Below are 18,283 nucleotides of genomic sequence, written 5' to 3'. Positions count from 1 at the left end.
TTTTCCCCATGGTATGAAAATGTCTAAAACTCGCATCTTTTTTATTTAATAATTCTTTTAAATTACAATATCTACCGTAGGAAAAAGTTATGTGTTCTGAAAACAAGCTTTCTATAGATATGTCATGAATTACTATTTCCCAAGCTTGCCTCACTATATCTTCCAAATTAGGTGAAAAAATAGAATATCTGGTTATGAAAAACAGTCTCTCCTCCATTCCTTCATGCTGCTCAATGTTTCCAAAGTCTCTACAATAAGAATGACATTCATTTCCAACTCTTATTTCACCAATATTCAAAACTTTCTTTTTAGCTTTTAACAATATCTGTTCCTTATAACCTCTGTTCAATAACCTAATGAATGTCTCTTCTAAATTGTCTTCTTTTAAATTTGATTCCAAAGTGTTGGTTACAATTCTCTTAAATTCACCATAAGGCAGTGAACTAATCAAATGTGAAGGATGCATACTGGGTGTATGTAGGAAATTAACTGCAGTAGTTTTTTTTATAAGGCTTGTGCTATACCATTTTTGTTTCATCAACATAAAAAGTAACATCCAAAAATGAAATACTGTCCCCACCAGTTTCCCAAGTGAATTTTAAACCATTTGAATTATTGTTTAAAGTCTCCATAAAGTTCACAAAATCTGCCTGTTCACCTTTGCATATAAATAAATCATCAATGTACCTCTTATAATATACTACATTTCTCAGAAAATAATCCTGTCGTAACATAAACTGATTTTCAAATTCTCCCATATAAACTATGGCATACGAGGGGACAAAAGCTGCCCCAATCGCAGTACCCCTAGCTTGCAGAAAGAATTTCTTTTTCCATGTAAAATAGTTATGTATGAGACAGTATTCAAGCAAGTTCAAAAGAAATGTTGAACGTGGCCCTTCACCTAGCTTTTTAGTCATTGCTTCCATGCCCCATCTAATGTTGATGTTAGAATATAATGCATTAACATCTACTATTGCCCAAAAGAAATTGTTTTCCCATTTTAAATTAACCAAATCCTGACATACCTGTTGAGTATTCTCAACATGTGATGGAATCATGGCTAACTGTTTCTTGAAATGACAATCCAAGAATAAATTCACATTCGCAAGAAAAGAACCCACCCCCGAAATAATGGGTCTTCCTGGAGGTTTAGACATGCTCTTATGAACTTTTGGAATTGCATACATAAAAGGATGCCTAGGTGTCTTGACTGTCAATTTTTGTACATCCCTATGCTTTAAAAAAACAAGTCTTTCCCCACGTTCCAAAATATCTTGTAACTCACTTTAAAATCTCTGCAATGGGTTGTATTGCAACTCAACATAATACACTTCTTCTGAAATGATATTCAAAACCATTTCATCATATTGCCATGCACTCATGACAACCCAATTGCCCCCTTAGCTATTTTATACACCACCTCATTCAAACTAGCTTTGAGTTCTTGTAGAGCCAGCCATTCCTCTTTAGTTAAATTATATGACTCAAAATTCTTAACAAAATGAGTATAAGCATTTTCTACTTTTTTACATACTAAATTTTCAAAAATGTTTATAGCTGGACTATTTCTGGGGGGCATAAAATTGCTATCTGACCTAAATCTAGGCATTTCTAAACAACCACAACCAGTAACAAAAGGTTCTGATATACCATCATTTCTTGAAATCCCATCCGAATCTTCTTCATCCAAATTTATACATGCTTCATAGATTTCATTATAAATACTGAGGTGTAACAATTCATCCTCATCAGAAGATTCTATGTCTATTGCACCCCCCCCCCCCGATCAGTAAGAAGTACATTTGTCTTTTGAAAAAATACTCCAGGGTTCAATTTTCGGCAGAACTTTTTAACATCAATAATCACATCTGCCAGAGATGGAACCCTGGTGGGGACAAATTTTGCACCTTTAAGCAATACATTGTTTGCACAGTCTGAAATCACATTCTCATTCAGATTAATCATCTTCAAATCATTCTCTTGTAATACATCAACTGATTCATTATCCTGATGCATGTCTAGATTTAAATTTAAAACATTTTCTGAACATACTGAGACCTCTGAAACTTCAGAAGTCTCTAGCCCTTCTACATACACATCAAAATTCACATTTCGATTAACATCCTTAATAATATCTTCACATGTAAAGTTTCCAGAGACTCCTAAGGTCCCTGCCATCTTTTCACTATCCAAACCTGACTGTTCATTTCCTTTTAAAACACCATGATCTACGTCTGTGCTGGAAACATGCTCAACCATGACAGTCTTGGTGTTAAAAGCATGCGAATGCGATGTGTTACCTTCATGTTCTAACATTTTGTTAACCTCCATATGATTTAAAAAGTCGTATTGTATTATTCAACATTATCCACTCCATTATTGACATTACATACACTAACACCATAGCTTACATGTCTGTTATTTAAATTAAACGCGTCCCCTGCCATTGGTAATGCTTCACAAGTTTGCTCAAAGTTTGACAAATCTAAATTGGATGTATTTTGTTCAACTGTTACATTATTGGCATACTGCCTTACTTGACCAGAAGAACAACAACTTTTAAAGTCATTACAGTCAGTAAAGAATGTGTTACTTACACATTCCTTAGAAAATAACTGTTCTACTTCTTTTTGTTCTTTCCGTTGTTTCTCTCTCTCGTCGTTTTGGCTTTCTGCTGCTGCTGACTTACTCTGTGCCCTTCTGTATAGTTTTTTGGTTTGAGTCTCTTGAGAACTAACCTCCTCGAAGGAGATGCTTTTCCTTCCCAAAACTTGTTCACCCGACGAAACGGATGAATCCCAGACCCCAGCACCATTCCTTCTCCCTCTCCGATAGTTACTGGCACGCCCCCTTTGCATATAAACATAGATCATACCATTCTGAAAGTCTTTAATGTCTCTCTTTAATTTTTGCTTCTTCCTTTCAATAACATTTTCAACCTTCTGAACATAGGAAATAACTTGTTCCATCAACTGTTTGTACCTTTGACCAGGAATTTCCTTTTGAAGTGTTTCCTGTAGTGAAGATCTCTCCCCCTGCAGTTTCTCTATGTTTCAAGCGTTCCTCTTAATCAGGACCCACAACCAGGCAATAGTACACTGTAATGAGGCCTGCCTCCACTCGGCCAAAAGATTACCTTCCTCCTCAGTAAAGTTACCAGACTGTAACCATTCGTGTGGTATGAGCAATTTTTCAATAGCCACAGAGAAAGCGACTAGTGGTAAAAATAAAAAGTGATCATGATGCTTGTGTAAGTACTAGCACACTCGTATAAGTACTAGCACAGTCGTATAAGGGCCACAATATACAAAACAAGAAGAAAGTCATTGTAGCAGCTTGAAATGTAGTGTAGAAGCTTCCCTTGCATAGAATTATAACAGCTTTGAAGGTCTGAGGGCTGTGAGTTTCAAATCCCTGCTATATATTGTATTTACAGTGAGTAGCACACATGGTCCGGTCCAGCATTAACCGTAGTGCCCTTTAGCCCAGTAGTGACCTAACATATTGAGAATGCACAAAATTGTAATATAGTGGCAATGTGCAAGGAGCAGTAACAAATAAAAGTTGACATATCTATGTGCAAGAGTATACATTTATTTATTTATTTTACATTTGTTAACCGGGCTAGTCCAGCTGGATTGTATGTCCATTTTCAGTGGAGGCCCGAGGAGATAAGCTCCATTTGTGAACACAAAGATACAGTAAGGACATCACAATGTCATAGAAAAACAATTTTTTTTTTCCAGATCATATCACACACAATACAAGGAAATTATGTTATCATGCTAAGTATCAGCTAATTCTTGAGGAAAGAAAAGATTTATTTCCAATGATTATACAGAAAATAGGAAAGGTCATTTAGAGAGTGTTATTTGAGAAAAAATATATACAGAAGGAATGAGACAGAACAAAAATACAGAAGAATTGAGACAGAACATTCATGACAAGACTTGTGAAAAATTACTTGAGATATTCACTACTTAAAAGGGCTATAGAAGAGTATACAGTATAGTGGTAAAGTAGAGGAAATCAGAGGATTAGTCAGGGTTGGAACAGGGGCATAACCAATGTGTCTTAAGGTGTTTCTTGAGTCTGTTTAAAATGTGGCAGCAAGGGAAGTATAGTTAACTCTTGTGGCAGCATATTCCAGTTTTTTCCAGCGGTATTGTTGAATAAGGAGTCACCTGCCAGATTATTAGACTTGCTTGTATTAGCAAGAAGTTTCCTGGAAGATCATAAGGAATTGAGATTTCTGTAAGGGGTAATAAGTTTGGAAAGTATAGGTGTGTTGTTTGGTTGGTAAAATATTTTATGAACTATGGTGAGTTGTGAAAGTATCAAAATGTTTTTTAGTTCTAACCATTCAAGTTGCTGTAGGTTCAGACAATGGTGAATTCTATAATGGCTCCCAGTGGCAAATCTTGCTATATTGTTATAGGAGTTGGCTAGTTTGACAAGATTTGTTTTTTTTTAGGTTAGTGTATATGGGTGAAGCATACAGAAGAGGTGAGATTAAATGGGAGTGAGCAATTTTAACTCTAGATGTTGGGGTTAAGAAAGGTTTTATTCTATATAAGGAGCCTATTTTCCTGTTTACTATTTTAATGGTATTGTTAATATGGTTATCAAAGGTGATATTGTTATCAATTGTGATACCTAGCAGTTTGGTGGAGGAGTCTGGGGATATAAGGGTGCCATTAGTGGATTTTATTGAGAAATCAATGGGGGGGGGGGGCTTAGTGTTAGGTGAGAAGAGCAAGAGCGTGGCCTTTTTAGCGTTCAACAGGAGGCAGCGTTTCAAGAACCAAGCTTCTACTGTGCTAAAGACTTTCTGGGTTAGGGTTTGAAGTTCAGATGAAGTATTGGCAGTACATATGAGCGTGGAATCATCTGCATATTGTATAGTGGTTACTTGAGGGATTACAGCATTCAGATCATTGATGAACAAGGAGAAAAGGAGAGGACCTAGAATGGAGCCCTGAGGGACTCCAAGGGAGATGGGCAAGTGGGAGGATAACTCATTCTCCCAGAGAACTGCTTGTTGCCTATTATTAAGGTAGGATTTAAACCAGAGGATAGCCTTGTTGTCTAGAGAGAAGGATTCAAAGATCTTTATAAGCAAGGAGTGGTTAACCATATCAAAAGCTTTAGATAAATCAATAAAAAGTGCTGAAGAAAGGCTATTGCTATTACGGTTACAGTTGATGGAGTCGGTGAAAGAAAGGAGAGCAGTAGTGGTGCTGTGGTAGGGCCTGAAGCCATGTTGGCAGTTTGCCAAGATATTGTGTTGGGTTAAGTGGTCCATTAGCTGGTGATGAATGCATTTTTCCATAAACTTAGCTAGGGGTGATAAGAGAGCTGTAGGCCTGTAATTGGAATAATCATTAGAGTTACCACCTTTATGCAAGGGGTTATATGGGAGATTTTCCAAATGTCTGGGATGTTTCCTTCGTTGATGGTTCTATTTATAAGGATAGATATAGGGTAGGCTACTGATTTAGCAGCTCTTTGCAGATATTCTGACGGTAACTGGTCCAGATGGGGTGCACGGCTTAAGTTTTTGGATGATTTTTTGGATGTAGGCAGTAGAGATGGGTTGAAGTTGGAAGGTAGGTAGAGTGTCAGGTAAAGGGATAGGGAGAATAGTGCTGTCTATGGATAGTTGACGGGCTAAGGATTGTATAGTGTCTGTAAAAAAGGTGTTAAAGGCATTGGCAATTTGCTGGGGGGTATTATTATCAGTTCCTAGTGGGGATGGTGTGCTAGAGTGGCCTGGATTAAGTAGTCTATTTAAGCTTGACCAGAGCTTTTGAGGATTATTATGGTGAGTTTGCTGTAGTTTACAATAGTAGTTCTTTTTATCAGTGAGAGTACGCTTAGCGAGGCACAATCATTTCCCACTATAATTTTTAACAATAAGCTAAACAGGATAAAAACAGCTGTCGCTCATGAACATAATTTAATGACAGATAACATGAGATTCAATCAGATATATCACTCTGATGCACGGAACGCCAAAGAGCAAAAACATGCATATTTCCAGTAACTAAGCATACAGTTAGTAAGCAGCTATAAGATAAGCCAGTAAAAGTAATGCAGATTGAAGGTTAAGACAGCAGTGAGAAGCACAAATGCAGTTTACTTATATTGACAATAACAAGATAAAGGCAAAAAACTTACCTACGAGTGGAGCCAGCAACCTACTCAATCTAGGATAGGAGGGGACTGGGTAGTTGTTTTAAAAATGGTGCCATGAGAGGACACATATATTTATAGAAATAGGGGGAGGGGTGAGGAAGGGGTAAGAAGAGGGGAAGGGATTTGCAGGAAGCAAGGGCTGTATAGGTGGCTAGAAAGATAGGGAAAACTAAGGCAGGAAGTGAGGTAGAATAGCTGGAATCGGAAGGAGGAGATATTGCATAGAGTTAGAGAGAGCCAAGGAGATGGATGAGCAAGTCAGTGAGGAAACAGTAAGGTGGATAGCAGCACAAGTCAGTAGAGGCTCAGAGGTAAGGTACAGTAATGCTACGAGAGACAGAGGGGAAGGAGGGAGGTTACAGAGATAAGGGAAGAGCAGTAGAGCAAAGTAAGACAGAGAGTATCAAGATAACTTGTATGAGCTCTACAGTTATGTAATACAAAGGTTGGGGAAGGGTAATAGAGCAATATAGGACAGTCAATATCTAGTAGCTATTTAGTTTACAATGAAGTATTTATAAATAGGCGAGTGCTACCATCTAGTGGGTGGATCAGTTTAATACAGAGGAGGGCTAGGGCTCCTAAGGGGGGAGTGATGGACTGGGGAGAGCAGATTGAGTGGGCTAAGCAGTAGGCTGATAGCATACACACGTAGGATTACAATATTGCTATTGAGTATGCAGACTACTTTATAAAAGGTACTTACACTTTGTTTCTTTGGACAATTAATTACAGCTTCAGTTCGGGGGACCAATACAATAGTGGAAAATAAGGATTTGCTTAAGGATGTTTTCAACCGTCTGGAATCCAGGGTACTTCAAGACAGGATAGACCAGGGATGATTTACTAGAAGAGAAGTGATATAAAACAATTACTATCATAGGGTCACAAACAGCAACTAGTTGAGAAATGCAGGATTAAGTTGTAAGAGGTTGTGCTTTGCGAGTATGCAAAAAGAGGAAACACTGCATAGAGATATATCTGGCAACAGAAACAGCAATGTAATACTACTAAATAGGCAGGAAAAGCACAGAAACAGCAATGTAATACTACTAAATAGGCAGGAAAAGCACATAACATTAACAGTAACTACATTACATTAAAGAGACTTCAAACAATTCGCATGCATGATGCATTTCAGTCAGCTTTACATACATTTTCAGCATACAGGCTAAACACAGCTATCACTAATATGTTTATCTAGGTAGAAGAGCGGAGAGCATTTAATTCAGTCAGCTATAGCCCCCTGATACATGCAGCACCAAAGAGTGAGCGTTTTCCATTTTGGCTTGCATAAATGTATGGCAAAACATTCTAAAGAAGTTATCATTAATAATTTAAGATAATAAAAATGGGGACGGGATTGGATACAACCAGAAATAGCACTCAGGAACAAACGGCGCTAAAGAGCGGGCGTTTTCCACTGAACCACTGTTGTTTTACATAGATATACGGCATTCAGGCTAAAACATCTATCACTCGTGATATTTAGTTGGTAGTTGGGAAGAGAAGCAGAGCATTTACCACTGTGCCACAAACAAACAGCACTCAGGCTAAAACAAATGTTACTCATGAAAAATTAGTTGGTAATTGGCCAGAGAGCAGAGTGTTTACCACTGTACCTCTGATACACAGCACTCAGGCTAAAACAGCTATCTCTCATGACATAAACTTGGTAATTTGGCAGAGAGCAGAGCATTAACCACTGTTTAACTATTGTTAACCTAGATCCTGCAGCAGTCGGGCAAAAAAAACAGCTGTCGCTCGAGAAGTTAATTTGGGGATTGGGCAAAAGAGCAGAGCGTTTACTACTGTACCACAAATGGCTTTACATTGATATACAGCACTCCGGCTAAAACAGCTCTCGCTCAAGAAAGTAAGTTGGTAAATGGGCAGAGGGCAGAGCGTTTCAGGCAGATGTGGCCCTCTAGAGTACGCTTAGCGAGGCACAATAATTTCCCACTATAATTTTCAACAATAAACAGCTAAACAGGATAAAAACAGCTGTCACTCATGAACATAAGTTAATTTAATGACAGATAGCATGCGATTCAATCAGATATATCACTCTGGTGCACGGAACGCCAAAGAGCACAAACATGCATATTTCCAGTAACTAAGCATACAGTTAGTAAGCAGCTATAAGATAAGCCAGTAAAAGTAATGCAGATTGAAGGTTAAGACAGCAGTGAGAAGCACAAATGCAGTTTATTTATATTGACAATAACAAGATAAAGGCAAAAAACTTACCTACGAGTGGAGCCAGCAGCCTACGCAAACTAGGATAGGAGCGGACTGGGTAGTTGTTTTAAAAATGGCGCCACGAGAGGACACATATATTTATAGAAATAGGGGGAGGGGTGAGGAAGGGGTAAAAAGAGGGGAAGGGATTGGCAGGAAGCAAGGGCTGTATAGGTGGCTAGAAAGATAGGGAAAACTAAGGCAGGAAGTGAGGTAGAATAGCTGGAATCGGAAGGAGGAGGAGGAGATATTGCATAGAGTTAGAGAGAGCCAAGGAGATGGATGAGCAAGTCAGTGAGGAAGCAATCAGTAAAGTGGATAGCAGCACAAGTTAGTAAAGGCTCAGAGGTAAGGTACAGTAATGCTACGAGAGACAGAGGGGAAGGAGGGAGGTTACAGAGATAAGGGAAGAGCAATAGAGCAAAGTAAGACAGAGTATCAAGATCACTTGTATGAGCTCTACAGTTATGTAGTACAAAGGTTGGGGAAGGGCAATAGAGCAATATAGGACAGTCAATATCTAGTAGCTATTTAGTTTACAATTAAGTATTTATAAATAGGTGAGTGCTACCATCTAGTGGGCGGATCAGTTTAATACAGAGGAGGGCTAGGGCATCTAAGGGGGGAGTGATGGACTGGGGAGAGCAGGTTGAGTGGGCTAAGCAGTAGGCTGATAGCATACACACGTAGGATTACAGTATTGTTATTGGGTATGCAGACTACTTTATAAAAGGTGCATACACTTGGTTTCTTTGGACAGTTAATTACAGCTTCAGTTCGGGGGACCAATACAATATTGGAAAATAAGGATAAGGATTTGCTTAAGGATGTTTTCAACAGTCTGGAATCCAGGGTACCTCAAGACAGGATAGACCAGGGATGATTTGACTTGGTTTCTTTGGACAATTAATTACTGCTTCAGTTCGGTTGTTATTGGGTATGCAGACTACTTTATAAAAGGTACATACACTTGGTTTCTTTGGACAGTTAATTACAGCTTCAGTTCGGGGGACCAATACAATATTGGAAAATAAGGATAAGGATTTGCTTAAGGATGTTTTCAACAGTCTGGAATCCAGGGTACCTCAAGACAGGATAGACCAGGGATGATTTAACTTGGTTTCTTTGGACAATTAATTACTGCTTCAGTTCGGGGGACCAATACAATATTGGAAAATAAGGATTTGATTAAGGATGTTTTCAACAGTCTGGAATACAAGGTACCTCAAGACAGGATAGACCAGGGATGATTTAACTTGGTTTCTGTGGACAATTAATTACAGCTTCAGTTCGGGGGACCAAAAGGATTTTCTTAAGGATGTTTTCAGCAGTTACACATAGTACTGCCGTATGTACCCATGATGTACAAATCCTGAGGCATTGTACAAAACAGCTGAAGAGTTTAAGTTGCTGTGTAACAAATCCTTTCACAACTGCATCCAAATTCCCTAATAATGCATAACTGCCAGAAAGATCAGGACACAAGATTGACCTGCCTATTTCAAACCATGTGTATGATTTCAAGCAGCAGTAATCCCATTGTTTGCATATGTACTGTTGTGAGTATCGTTACACAACTGTAGTTTATTCAGGAGTCCCTCTGCAGTGCAGCATTCATTCCCTTTTTGCCATGTTTGTCTCCTAAAGTTGCATCAGGAAAGTCTTGGGTTCATAGGTGTGTACTAGGATAACGACAGCAAGGGCCTTTGTAAGCCTAGCCATGCATCTCAAATCGCTGACAAGTTCTGGTAATCTTGATAAGTATAAGCAGGGGCTTGGGAGGTGAAACATTAACAAGCAGAGGTCTGGGAAGGGAACCATTTACAGGCGGCCTTTGTCCATTAAAGACATAGGTGCTAAACCAGGGATGAATTTCTTGTTCCCAATCCAATTGTCCAAGTTGCACTTGAATTGGGTTAGGGAGGAACTCTGCTTCACATGGATAGAGAGCCTAGAGAAGGGGGTAGTCTCTGGAATACTTATCTGTCTGTCCAGCAGATCCTATTTATATCACAGGCATGGTTTAAGTTTTTAGAATGAATAATTCTGGCACTGTTTATTTTGCGGATATGCAGGAGATCCATCAAAGTAAGGTCCAACAGTGCCTTGTATGTCATGCATAGATCTTCCCTCAGGAGACTGTAGGAGACAGAATACAGGGATAGGGCTTTCAGGCGGTCTGCAAAGGACATGTTACTTACGCCCTGTATTCTTTTAGTGAGGAACCTCTGTGGACGTTCCAAGTGTTGGAAATGCCTGGTTAGGTACGTACCAAATTGGGCATTGTACTCAATGATGTGTCTGACGAATGCTGTATACAGTGGAACAATGACTTCCTTGGACCTAGATGTCATACTTTTGTTTATAAGTTGGACAACAAAGAATATTTTCCTCACTAATGTAGACTCCTGATGGTCAAAGGCTAGATTACTGTCTGTGTGTGTCCCCAGGTCCCTGACTACTGGGTCAACTCTTAGGGGTGTGTTGTCAATATGGGTAGTTTCCAGGGGTGGGTGACTTCCCGAAGGATACTGTTATGCATTTCTCAGCATTTAGTCTTAGTCCATAGCACCAGTTGTTTGTCTGTCAGCCCTTCCTGGAGAACATTTGTGTCAGCGAGTGCTTCGTTGACACCTCCTAATTCCAGTCAAATTTAGTAAGCCAGAGGCCATAGTTAGCAAACAGTACTTTTGTAACTCTTTTTAGTTGTTACATTTTCTTGCAATCAGAATACAGTTTGTAGTTGTCAGGAGCTGTGGACCAAGAAAATGTACACAATTCACACTTTGTCAGCCGAAGCAAGCTTGTTTTAGGTTTTTAGTAGAAAGTACGCAGGGTCTTTTACCCTAGTGATAAGGGCATTCTTGGAGGTCTGATATGATGAGTACTAATATAATTGTTACGTTTGGTCAGTTCTTTCTGTGAAGTGTTAAAAATTACTGTGGTGGCACAGTAGTCTATTATCCTTTATGGGAGATTTCAGAGTAAGAGTTAATAAGCTGCAAGTTCATATTCTGAATTACACATTGTACTAAGGATTATATAGAGTTTTTCAGTTATTTAGAATAGTAGTATGGTTTGGTCTTGGCATGCTTATGAACCACCTTTTCTGAACTAGTGAAAAGGTAAATGCTGACAACAGAAAGTACACTTCTGTGAAGATGATATTTAATTAAAATGAGTGCAGCGTGCTGTTCACTAGCAAAAAAAAGAAACGGAAAAAAGAAAGGAGGACTGGCTTTTACGTGACATTTGCCAGTCTTTTTTTATTTCTAGCTTTCTTCATTCAGATTGTTGGACGATCAGGCCAGATTGTCCTGTCCTCAGCTAGTAGTAATACTTTTAGCAGGGGCGGCTCATGCTGTTGGTCTGCAGGACTGCAGCCCTCCCACTTAGAAATAAAAGAAATACATAACATTAAAACATAAACTTTAAAAAAAAATGTTTCTTTTTTTACCGAGTACTGGAACTGCCGCGCATGCGCGGACATACTCAGACTGCCCCGCAGATGCCCAGGAATCTCTGCAAACTCTGACTGCCTGAGTTAGCAGTCCAGATGCAGAAAAGGTATTTTTTTGCCCTGCAGATGCCCAAGATGGTGTGCGGTAGACGACCGCACAGAAGAAAGGAGCTCTGGACTGCTTGAGCTACAGATAGGACCAATCAGGAGAGAGGTAAGCAGGGATTTCAGCACAGGACCAATCAGGAGTGAGGTAAGTTGAGTTCACAGCTTCTGCAGGAAAGTGTTAAATCAAGCGCGGGTTTTGCTGCTTCGAGACAATGGAGTTGGACCTGGGTTTGCTTTCCGGACCCATTTACAGGTAAGGTGTGTATGTGAAAGAATCTCATAGCTCCATTTAAGCAAGGCAGCTCCTGTGTGTATATTTAATCCAGGCAGTGACAAGCTCCGTTAGTGGCAATATCTCATAGCTCTGTGAGTGGCAGCTGTTTATTCAAACCAAAGGGTGTGTGTGTGTAAAATGCCCTTGTTAACACACAGTGGTGGGTAGAAATACTCAGGCTTGAAACCTGTACCTTGGATGCAGGAGGCAAGGACCTGAATTCCCTACCCACCACTATTTGTAAAAAATTGCAGATTTTTGCCTCATATTTGTTCTGTTCATCATAATATCTGTGGTTTCTGTATCTTCATATTTCCTTGCAAAGGTTTGTAGTGCAGTGGTGCACTGGTAGCATTGTTGCCTGACAGCTACAGGTTCTCTGGTTTGATTCTTGGCTGGGGTGCCTTCTGTGTGGAGTCTGCATGTCCTCCTATCCCTTACAAAGATGTGTCTGGAGTGGTTCTCCCTGCTCTGCTGAAATTTGGCTTTGTTTTGTTCCAAGTCAGGCTCGTTTCCTGGTTAACAAATGTTTAAAAATAACAGGCATTTGAATTTCAGACTTCATATTCTTCAGAAAGTACATGGTAAAACAAAACCTTTTATTCTAGCAGTTGTCTAAGTTTATAACATGGATATTTGAAATTTGCCCATATTTTTGGGACTGTATTCCCCCATTATTGGCCTCGTCCAGGTATTTTGTGCTAAGGTTGGGAGCTATGGTGAGAACTGAATTCACTGAATATGTTTAGCAGCTGTATTCCCACATTATTGGCTTTTTTCAGGTGTGTTTTGCTAAGAGGTTGACAGCTATGGTGAGAATTGAATTCACTAAATAGTAGCCATTTAAGTTTGTCTTCCTCTGTTTCAGCTGATTTGGCATAGTGGTATGTTTCTCTGACTGTTTTGCACAGGGTCCCCTGGGTTCAAGACGTGGCAGTGAAATGTATGGTGGTAACACAGCATTTTATTCTAGCAACTTTCCAACATTATACAAGCAATGTTTAAAATGTGTCCCTGGTATTTGGCCTTTTTTCCCCCCCATAAATTTTGGCTTTTTCCATATATCTTGTGCTGCAAAGTTCAGAGATACAGCTGAGTGTCGAGTAGATTTTACAAGGAGCTGAGAGCTGCAGGGGAACAAACGTTTAGTGCTGCTTATGCTAAGTCTGCTTGCATTATTAATAGCACAACAGGTAGTGTACTTGCTTTTGATGCAGAAGGCTGTGGGTTCTACTCCCAAAGTAGGTAGATGCATTGCTGATACTGTACTGTGTTGTAAAGGGGGTGAATGCTGCAGTCCTTTTTGGCAAAGATACCTAGTAACTATGAACCTTTTATCAGTTTGCTATCCATTCCCTGTTGCGGTATTAATAGCTTATCATTTTTTTAATGCATGCAACATAGGCAATTTATTCTTCAAGGGTAACATGCACTTTATTTGTAGATGAAACAATGACATATAAAGTTGTTTGCTAGCAGCAACCTCTTTATTAGTTACAGATTTCTTTAATGTGGATTTTACTACTTCAGAGATTGTGCATATTTACCGATACTGGTGGACTATAGAAGGTTGAGTAGACGTTTTATGATGGAAATGTTCTGAATTGGGCAGTTTTGTCATTGGTGCATGCATTTTGTTTCATTGTTCACTGGAAAAATGTTCAAAACAATAAATTTAAAATGCCCTCTAGCAACTGTACTGTGTTGTGCAAGGAATATAATGTAATACAGTCAGGAAGGTGTATCAAAGAGCATGTGTATGTTTCATGTTCAAGGGGCCTATGATTTTGAAAACAGCCCAGAGTTAATCTTTATCTGCCACTGGCAAAATGTATTTTCTTTGAATGTGGGTTTCAGTGCTGTTTCAATGCTTGTGAGTTTCAAGGGCAGAGAAGTTTTAATGCTGTCTATTTTCATTGTGATACTGCATTGCTTTGTTTAACAGATGTCTATTAGGGTTTGTGTGTAAAATTCAAAATAAAACTTTCAAATGAAATCTAAATCATTGCAGAAGTAAAGCAGTATGCACATTACAGTGTTTATGGTAAATGGGGCAAAATAACCAAGGAATGGGGCGTTGGAATGGCTGCAGGGGGGAGGCTCCATTCGACCATGATTTTGTGAGGGGGGTAGCAAACTCAGACAGCCCCAGTTGAACTATACCTCTCAGTTGTCCATATTCTTGCAGAATGAATATATATTTGCTTCTTATTTTTGGTTTGTTCCTCATAAAATTTGTGGTTTTCTAGCAAATCATTTAGGAATGAAGTCACTAAATGACAAACATTGAGTTTCAGACGTCATAACCTTCAGAAAAATGCATGCTAATGCAAGACCTGTTATTCTATCAACTGTCTTAAGTTTATACAAGAGCAATTTTTAGTAGTGTTTGTATGTTCCCCAAATATATTTGGCCTTGTCCAGATTTCCTGCATTAAGAGTTTGAGAGGTACGTGCAAATCGCTTTGTAGAATTAGGAATATCCAAACCTCTCAATTGTCCCCAATTTTGGCTCAAAATGTTGCTCTCCCCTAATAATCCCTCCTCCAAAATGGCAATTTTGGAAGAAAATGTGGAGGGTTTACAATTATATATAACTATAATGATCAGAGTTATAGATTACTTTTATTTCAGAAATGCATGTAGATGCTCTTATTTTGTTAGCTGCTCAAGTTAACAGTGTTAATATTAAAAAGGTGTCCCTTTCTTGACAGGTTCCCAGCTGTATTGTGTGGCAACTTTATATTTACATTTTTGGTTTGTTTTTCATAAAATTGTGGTTTTCTGGCAAATTAGTGGCAAGTCATTAAAGATTGAAGTTAGAAAATAATGGCAGGCATTTGAGTTTCAGATTTTATACCCTTCAGAAAATTCGTACTAATGCAAGATCTACTACTGTTCTATTATCTAAGTTAATAAGAGCAATGTTTAAAAATTGTCCTTATTTTTGGGCCTGTGTCCCACTTCTAGTTCTATGTATGGCTTTGTCCAGATTTCTTGCTCTGAAGTTGAGAGGTATGAGTGTCAGAGCCATCACAGTCAGCCACAGACATTTCAAATTATGACATACTTGTTGCACCCCACTCCCCACTGTAGTGGCTCTGGATGTGTCCAAGGAAGGCAAGGAGCAGTTATGCAGTGTAAGTGTGCAGAGTATTCCCCCATCCAAGGTAGACCACAAGTACGACCGTGGCTTTTCATCTGTCCTTGATTTTGCAGAATGTTCTGGTTTTCTGTCAGATTTTTATACTGTTGATTTATGCTTCTTATTATTCAGGAAATGCATGCTGTCACAGTTCCCTGTTGCTCTGTTTAAGTAGCAATGATTTAATGAGCATCAGGTAAGCTTGTCGGAGATTGTAAGATGCAAGTAAGCTTTAATAAGCATACTGTTAAAGAATTACCAGCATTGAAAGCCTTTTCGTTGTTGCCATGCAGAGAATATTTACATAACTAGATAATGTATAAGCCTTGGGTATTGAAATGCATATGACAGTATTTGTAATAAAAGGACAGGATTACAGTATTTTCAGAAGCTCATTACATTTATTGGAGACTTGCAGTCATCTTTGCAGGCTTACCCATAAAATAAACAGAATGCCAATCTATCATGTGTGGTCCATAACTTGTGCAGGAATCCTTTAAGCAATTTATCTTGAGCTTGTTTCCTGTTTGCTGTTCATTTTTTACTTTGATCATGTCTTCCCCATGAAACAAGTAGATAGTTGTTGTCAGACAGCACGTCTTTTCTGCATAAGAAACATTTTTACAAGTGGGGGTATCACAGAGATTGCTACTTTCAGCATGTTACTTGGTAATTTTATAAAGCTGAATATAAATTATAATTAGAACTGCAGTGCAAGAATGTAATGGTTTGAGTTGAGTGCTGCTTTGTTTTTTATACTTGATTTTGACTGGCATTCCAGTAATGTATTTAAAAAGTAATTTATTTTTTCATGCCTCACAACCTGTTTCCCTCTGGATATTAAGTAAGTTGTCATGTAGCCAATGAATTGAAAAAGTTTTTTCTTCTACACTTCATTTTGTCTTGATTGGACTCTTGTAATGACTGTTTAGCACCCAGGGCAGCATATTTAATTAAAGTTTCAGTTGTTGTGGTTTTGAACATAGCTCCACCCCTTTTAGTTGACCCCACCCCTTCCAATTGGCCCCACCCATTCAGCTGTCTCCTGCAGCCCTCCTTTAATTTGAAGTCACCAGCCGCCACTGACTTTTAGCAATAGTTATACTGCTACAGTAGTATCTTTCTTCTCTGTACTTTGCTTAAATACCCATTTTAAGTAAGCCACAGTGACAAGCACCTAGATTTAATTTCATACTGGTGCTGTTTTTTTCATTTGCAGGAAAGAATAGAAAGTAGTCCAGGTGTTACGTGATGTTCTTACAGGCAAGTATGCATAATGCACAGGTGGCCTGAACAATTTTGACAAGTTGTCTTAATAGTTTACTGTCTGTGTAATATTTATTTTGGGACTGCATCGTGCTGAGCTAGCCACAACTTCCTGAATTTTGTAAGTATGACAACTTTATATACTTTTATAGCATTCACAGTTCGGGAATATTTCTGTTCATTTTTCTAGGGGATTCCCACTCTGTCACTGGTTGCAAATGGAATACTGTTGCATGTGTTTCTGAAAATCACTTTATGCTAAAATGAACCACTTGGGTTGTAGACGTCTGAAAACAGAGGTTCAAGTAAGGTGTTGACCAACTGTTTGTTTTAGTGATCTCTCTGTCTTGTGTTGTGCAGGATTGACCAGGAGCTTAACGAGAAATCAGAGCAAGAACAAAGTAAGCACTGAGTTCTTAAGTGCAAGCACAAAGGAGACTGAAGAATGTGCAGAAGGAAGGCTGCTACTTGTTTTTATAAAGCTCTGTCGGTCCAACCAGTCTATAAACCACTGTTACAGATTGCCTTTTTAAAACTTTTTCAGGCTGTTATGGAATATTCACTGTTGTATTAATATGCCAAACACTTGATTTTTGAAATGGGCCTTAATGGTAATTACATAATGTATCATAAATGTATTTTTGATGCCACAACCTTTGTCCCACTTTTTATGTAACATTCTCAAATTTATTATACAGTAGAGTAAGGATGCATGTTCTTCAGTGAAATATTTATATTCATAAATGGTTAAGGACAGAGATTAATATATTTTTATGATAGTTTTTGAGCAATTCTGTGTATATGTATGCCTGTGGAACATATATTGTATGCCTTCACAGGTTTAATAGCCATACATGACAGCTGATATAATTTTGTTTGCTTGTAAGATGCATGTTGAACTTTGTGTTAAAAAAAATATTTTGCAAAGGAAACATTTAGTTTTAGACATTATTAAAGTGTTATGCTTCAGCCTTCAGGCTTTTACTACTGTCTATGTCTCATGTACAGATGTAATGTAAAAAGTGTATTTCTTTTTACACATTTATATGTGCCGAATGTCATTTTGCTGTGCCATTAAAATATTAAGTTTCCAGGACTGTTACATTAAACCAAGTTTTGGTCAAGCTGTCTGACTGTATAGTTTTTTAGTAGGCTTACTTTAATGCCCTTACTTTTTATTCATTTCCTATGTTGAGGATACATTTTTTTACTGTTTTAATGACGCATATGATAGGTTGCATTTGTTTGTTAGTCTTCATGTAAACACTAGTTTGGGAGAAAGAGAAGTAACTTCATCTGAAAAGTGGAACAAGCGTCAAAGGGCTAGAACCTTTTTGTCTAGTAGATATTGTGCGCTTCATAAATGCCCCAATTACGGTTCATTATGTAGCACTAGAAGAATACAAGTTAAGCAGTAATGCTCTGATACTTAGTACCATCTGCCATATATGCTCATACCAACCCATATACCACTATGGCTCTAACAACATAAACTATTACCCCTTAATCTGAAGACACAAGTGCAGGGAAGGTAGGTTACAATGATGCATTACTGTACACTATAACTGAGCCTTTTATGTCTTTGTCC

General features: G+C 38.5%; 1 protein-coding gene across 4 annotated transcripts in view; it reads left to right on the top strand.

The window, feature by feature from the left end:
* The window catches only part of BNIP2 (BCL2 interacting protein 2), a 2,487,402-nt gene extending 2,469,583 nt beyond the window's left edge, over positions 1–17,819 (top strand). For 2 of the 4 annotated variants that reach the window (XM_044077379.1, XM_044077378.1), the window contains 2 exons: positions 16,649–16,692; positions 17,056–17,110. In XM_044077379.1, the coding sequence (XP_043933314.1) occupies positions 16,649–16,658 (10 nt within the window). In that variant the 3' untranslated portion in view covers positions 16,659–16,692; positions 17,056–17,110. Of the gene's footprint in view, positions 1–16,648; positions 16,693–17,055 lie in introns of all 4 variants that reach the window. The other 2 variants (XM_044077377.1, XM_044077376.1) reach the window with 1 other exon arrangement.
* The last annotated feature ends 464 nt before the right edge of the window (positions 17,820–18,283 follow it).

Source organism: Protopterus annectens, chromosome 7.part0 (genome assembly GCF_019279795.1).
Source record: "Protopterus annectens isolate FY-2018-M chromosome 7.part0, PAN1.0, whole genome shotgun sequence".
Classification (NCBI taxonomy): Eukaryota; Metazoa; Chordata; order Ceratodontiformes; family Protopteridae; genus Protopterus; species Protopterus annectens.
This window is presented reverse-complemented; position numbering and strand designations above follow the sequence as displayed.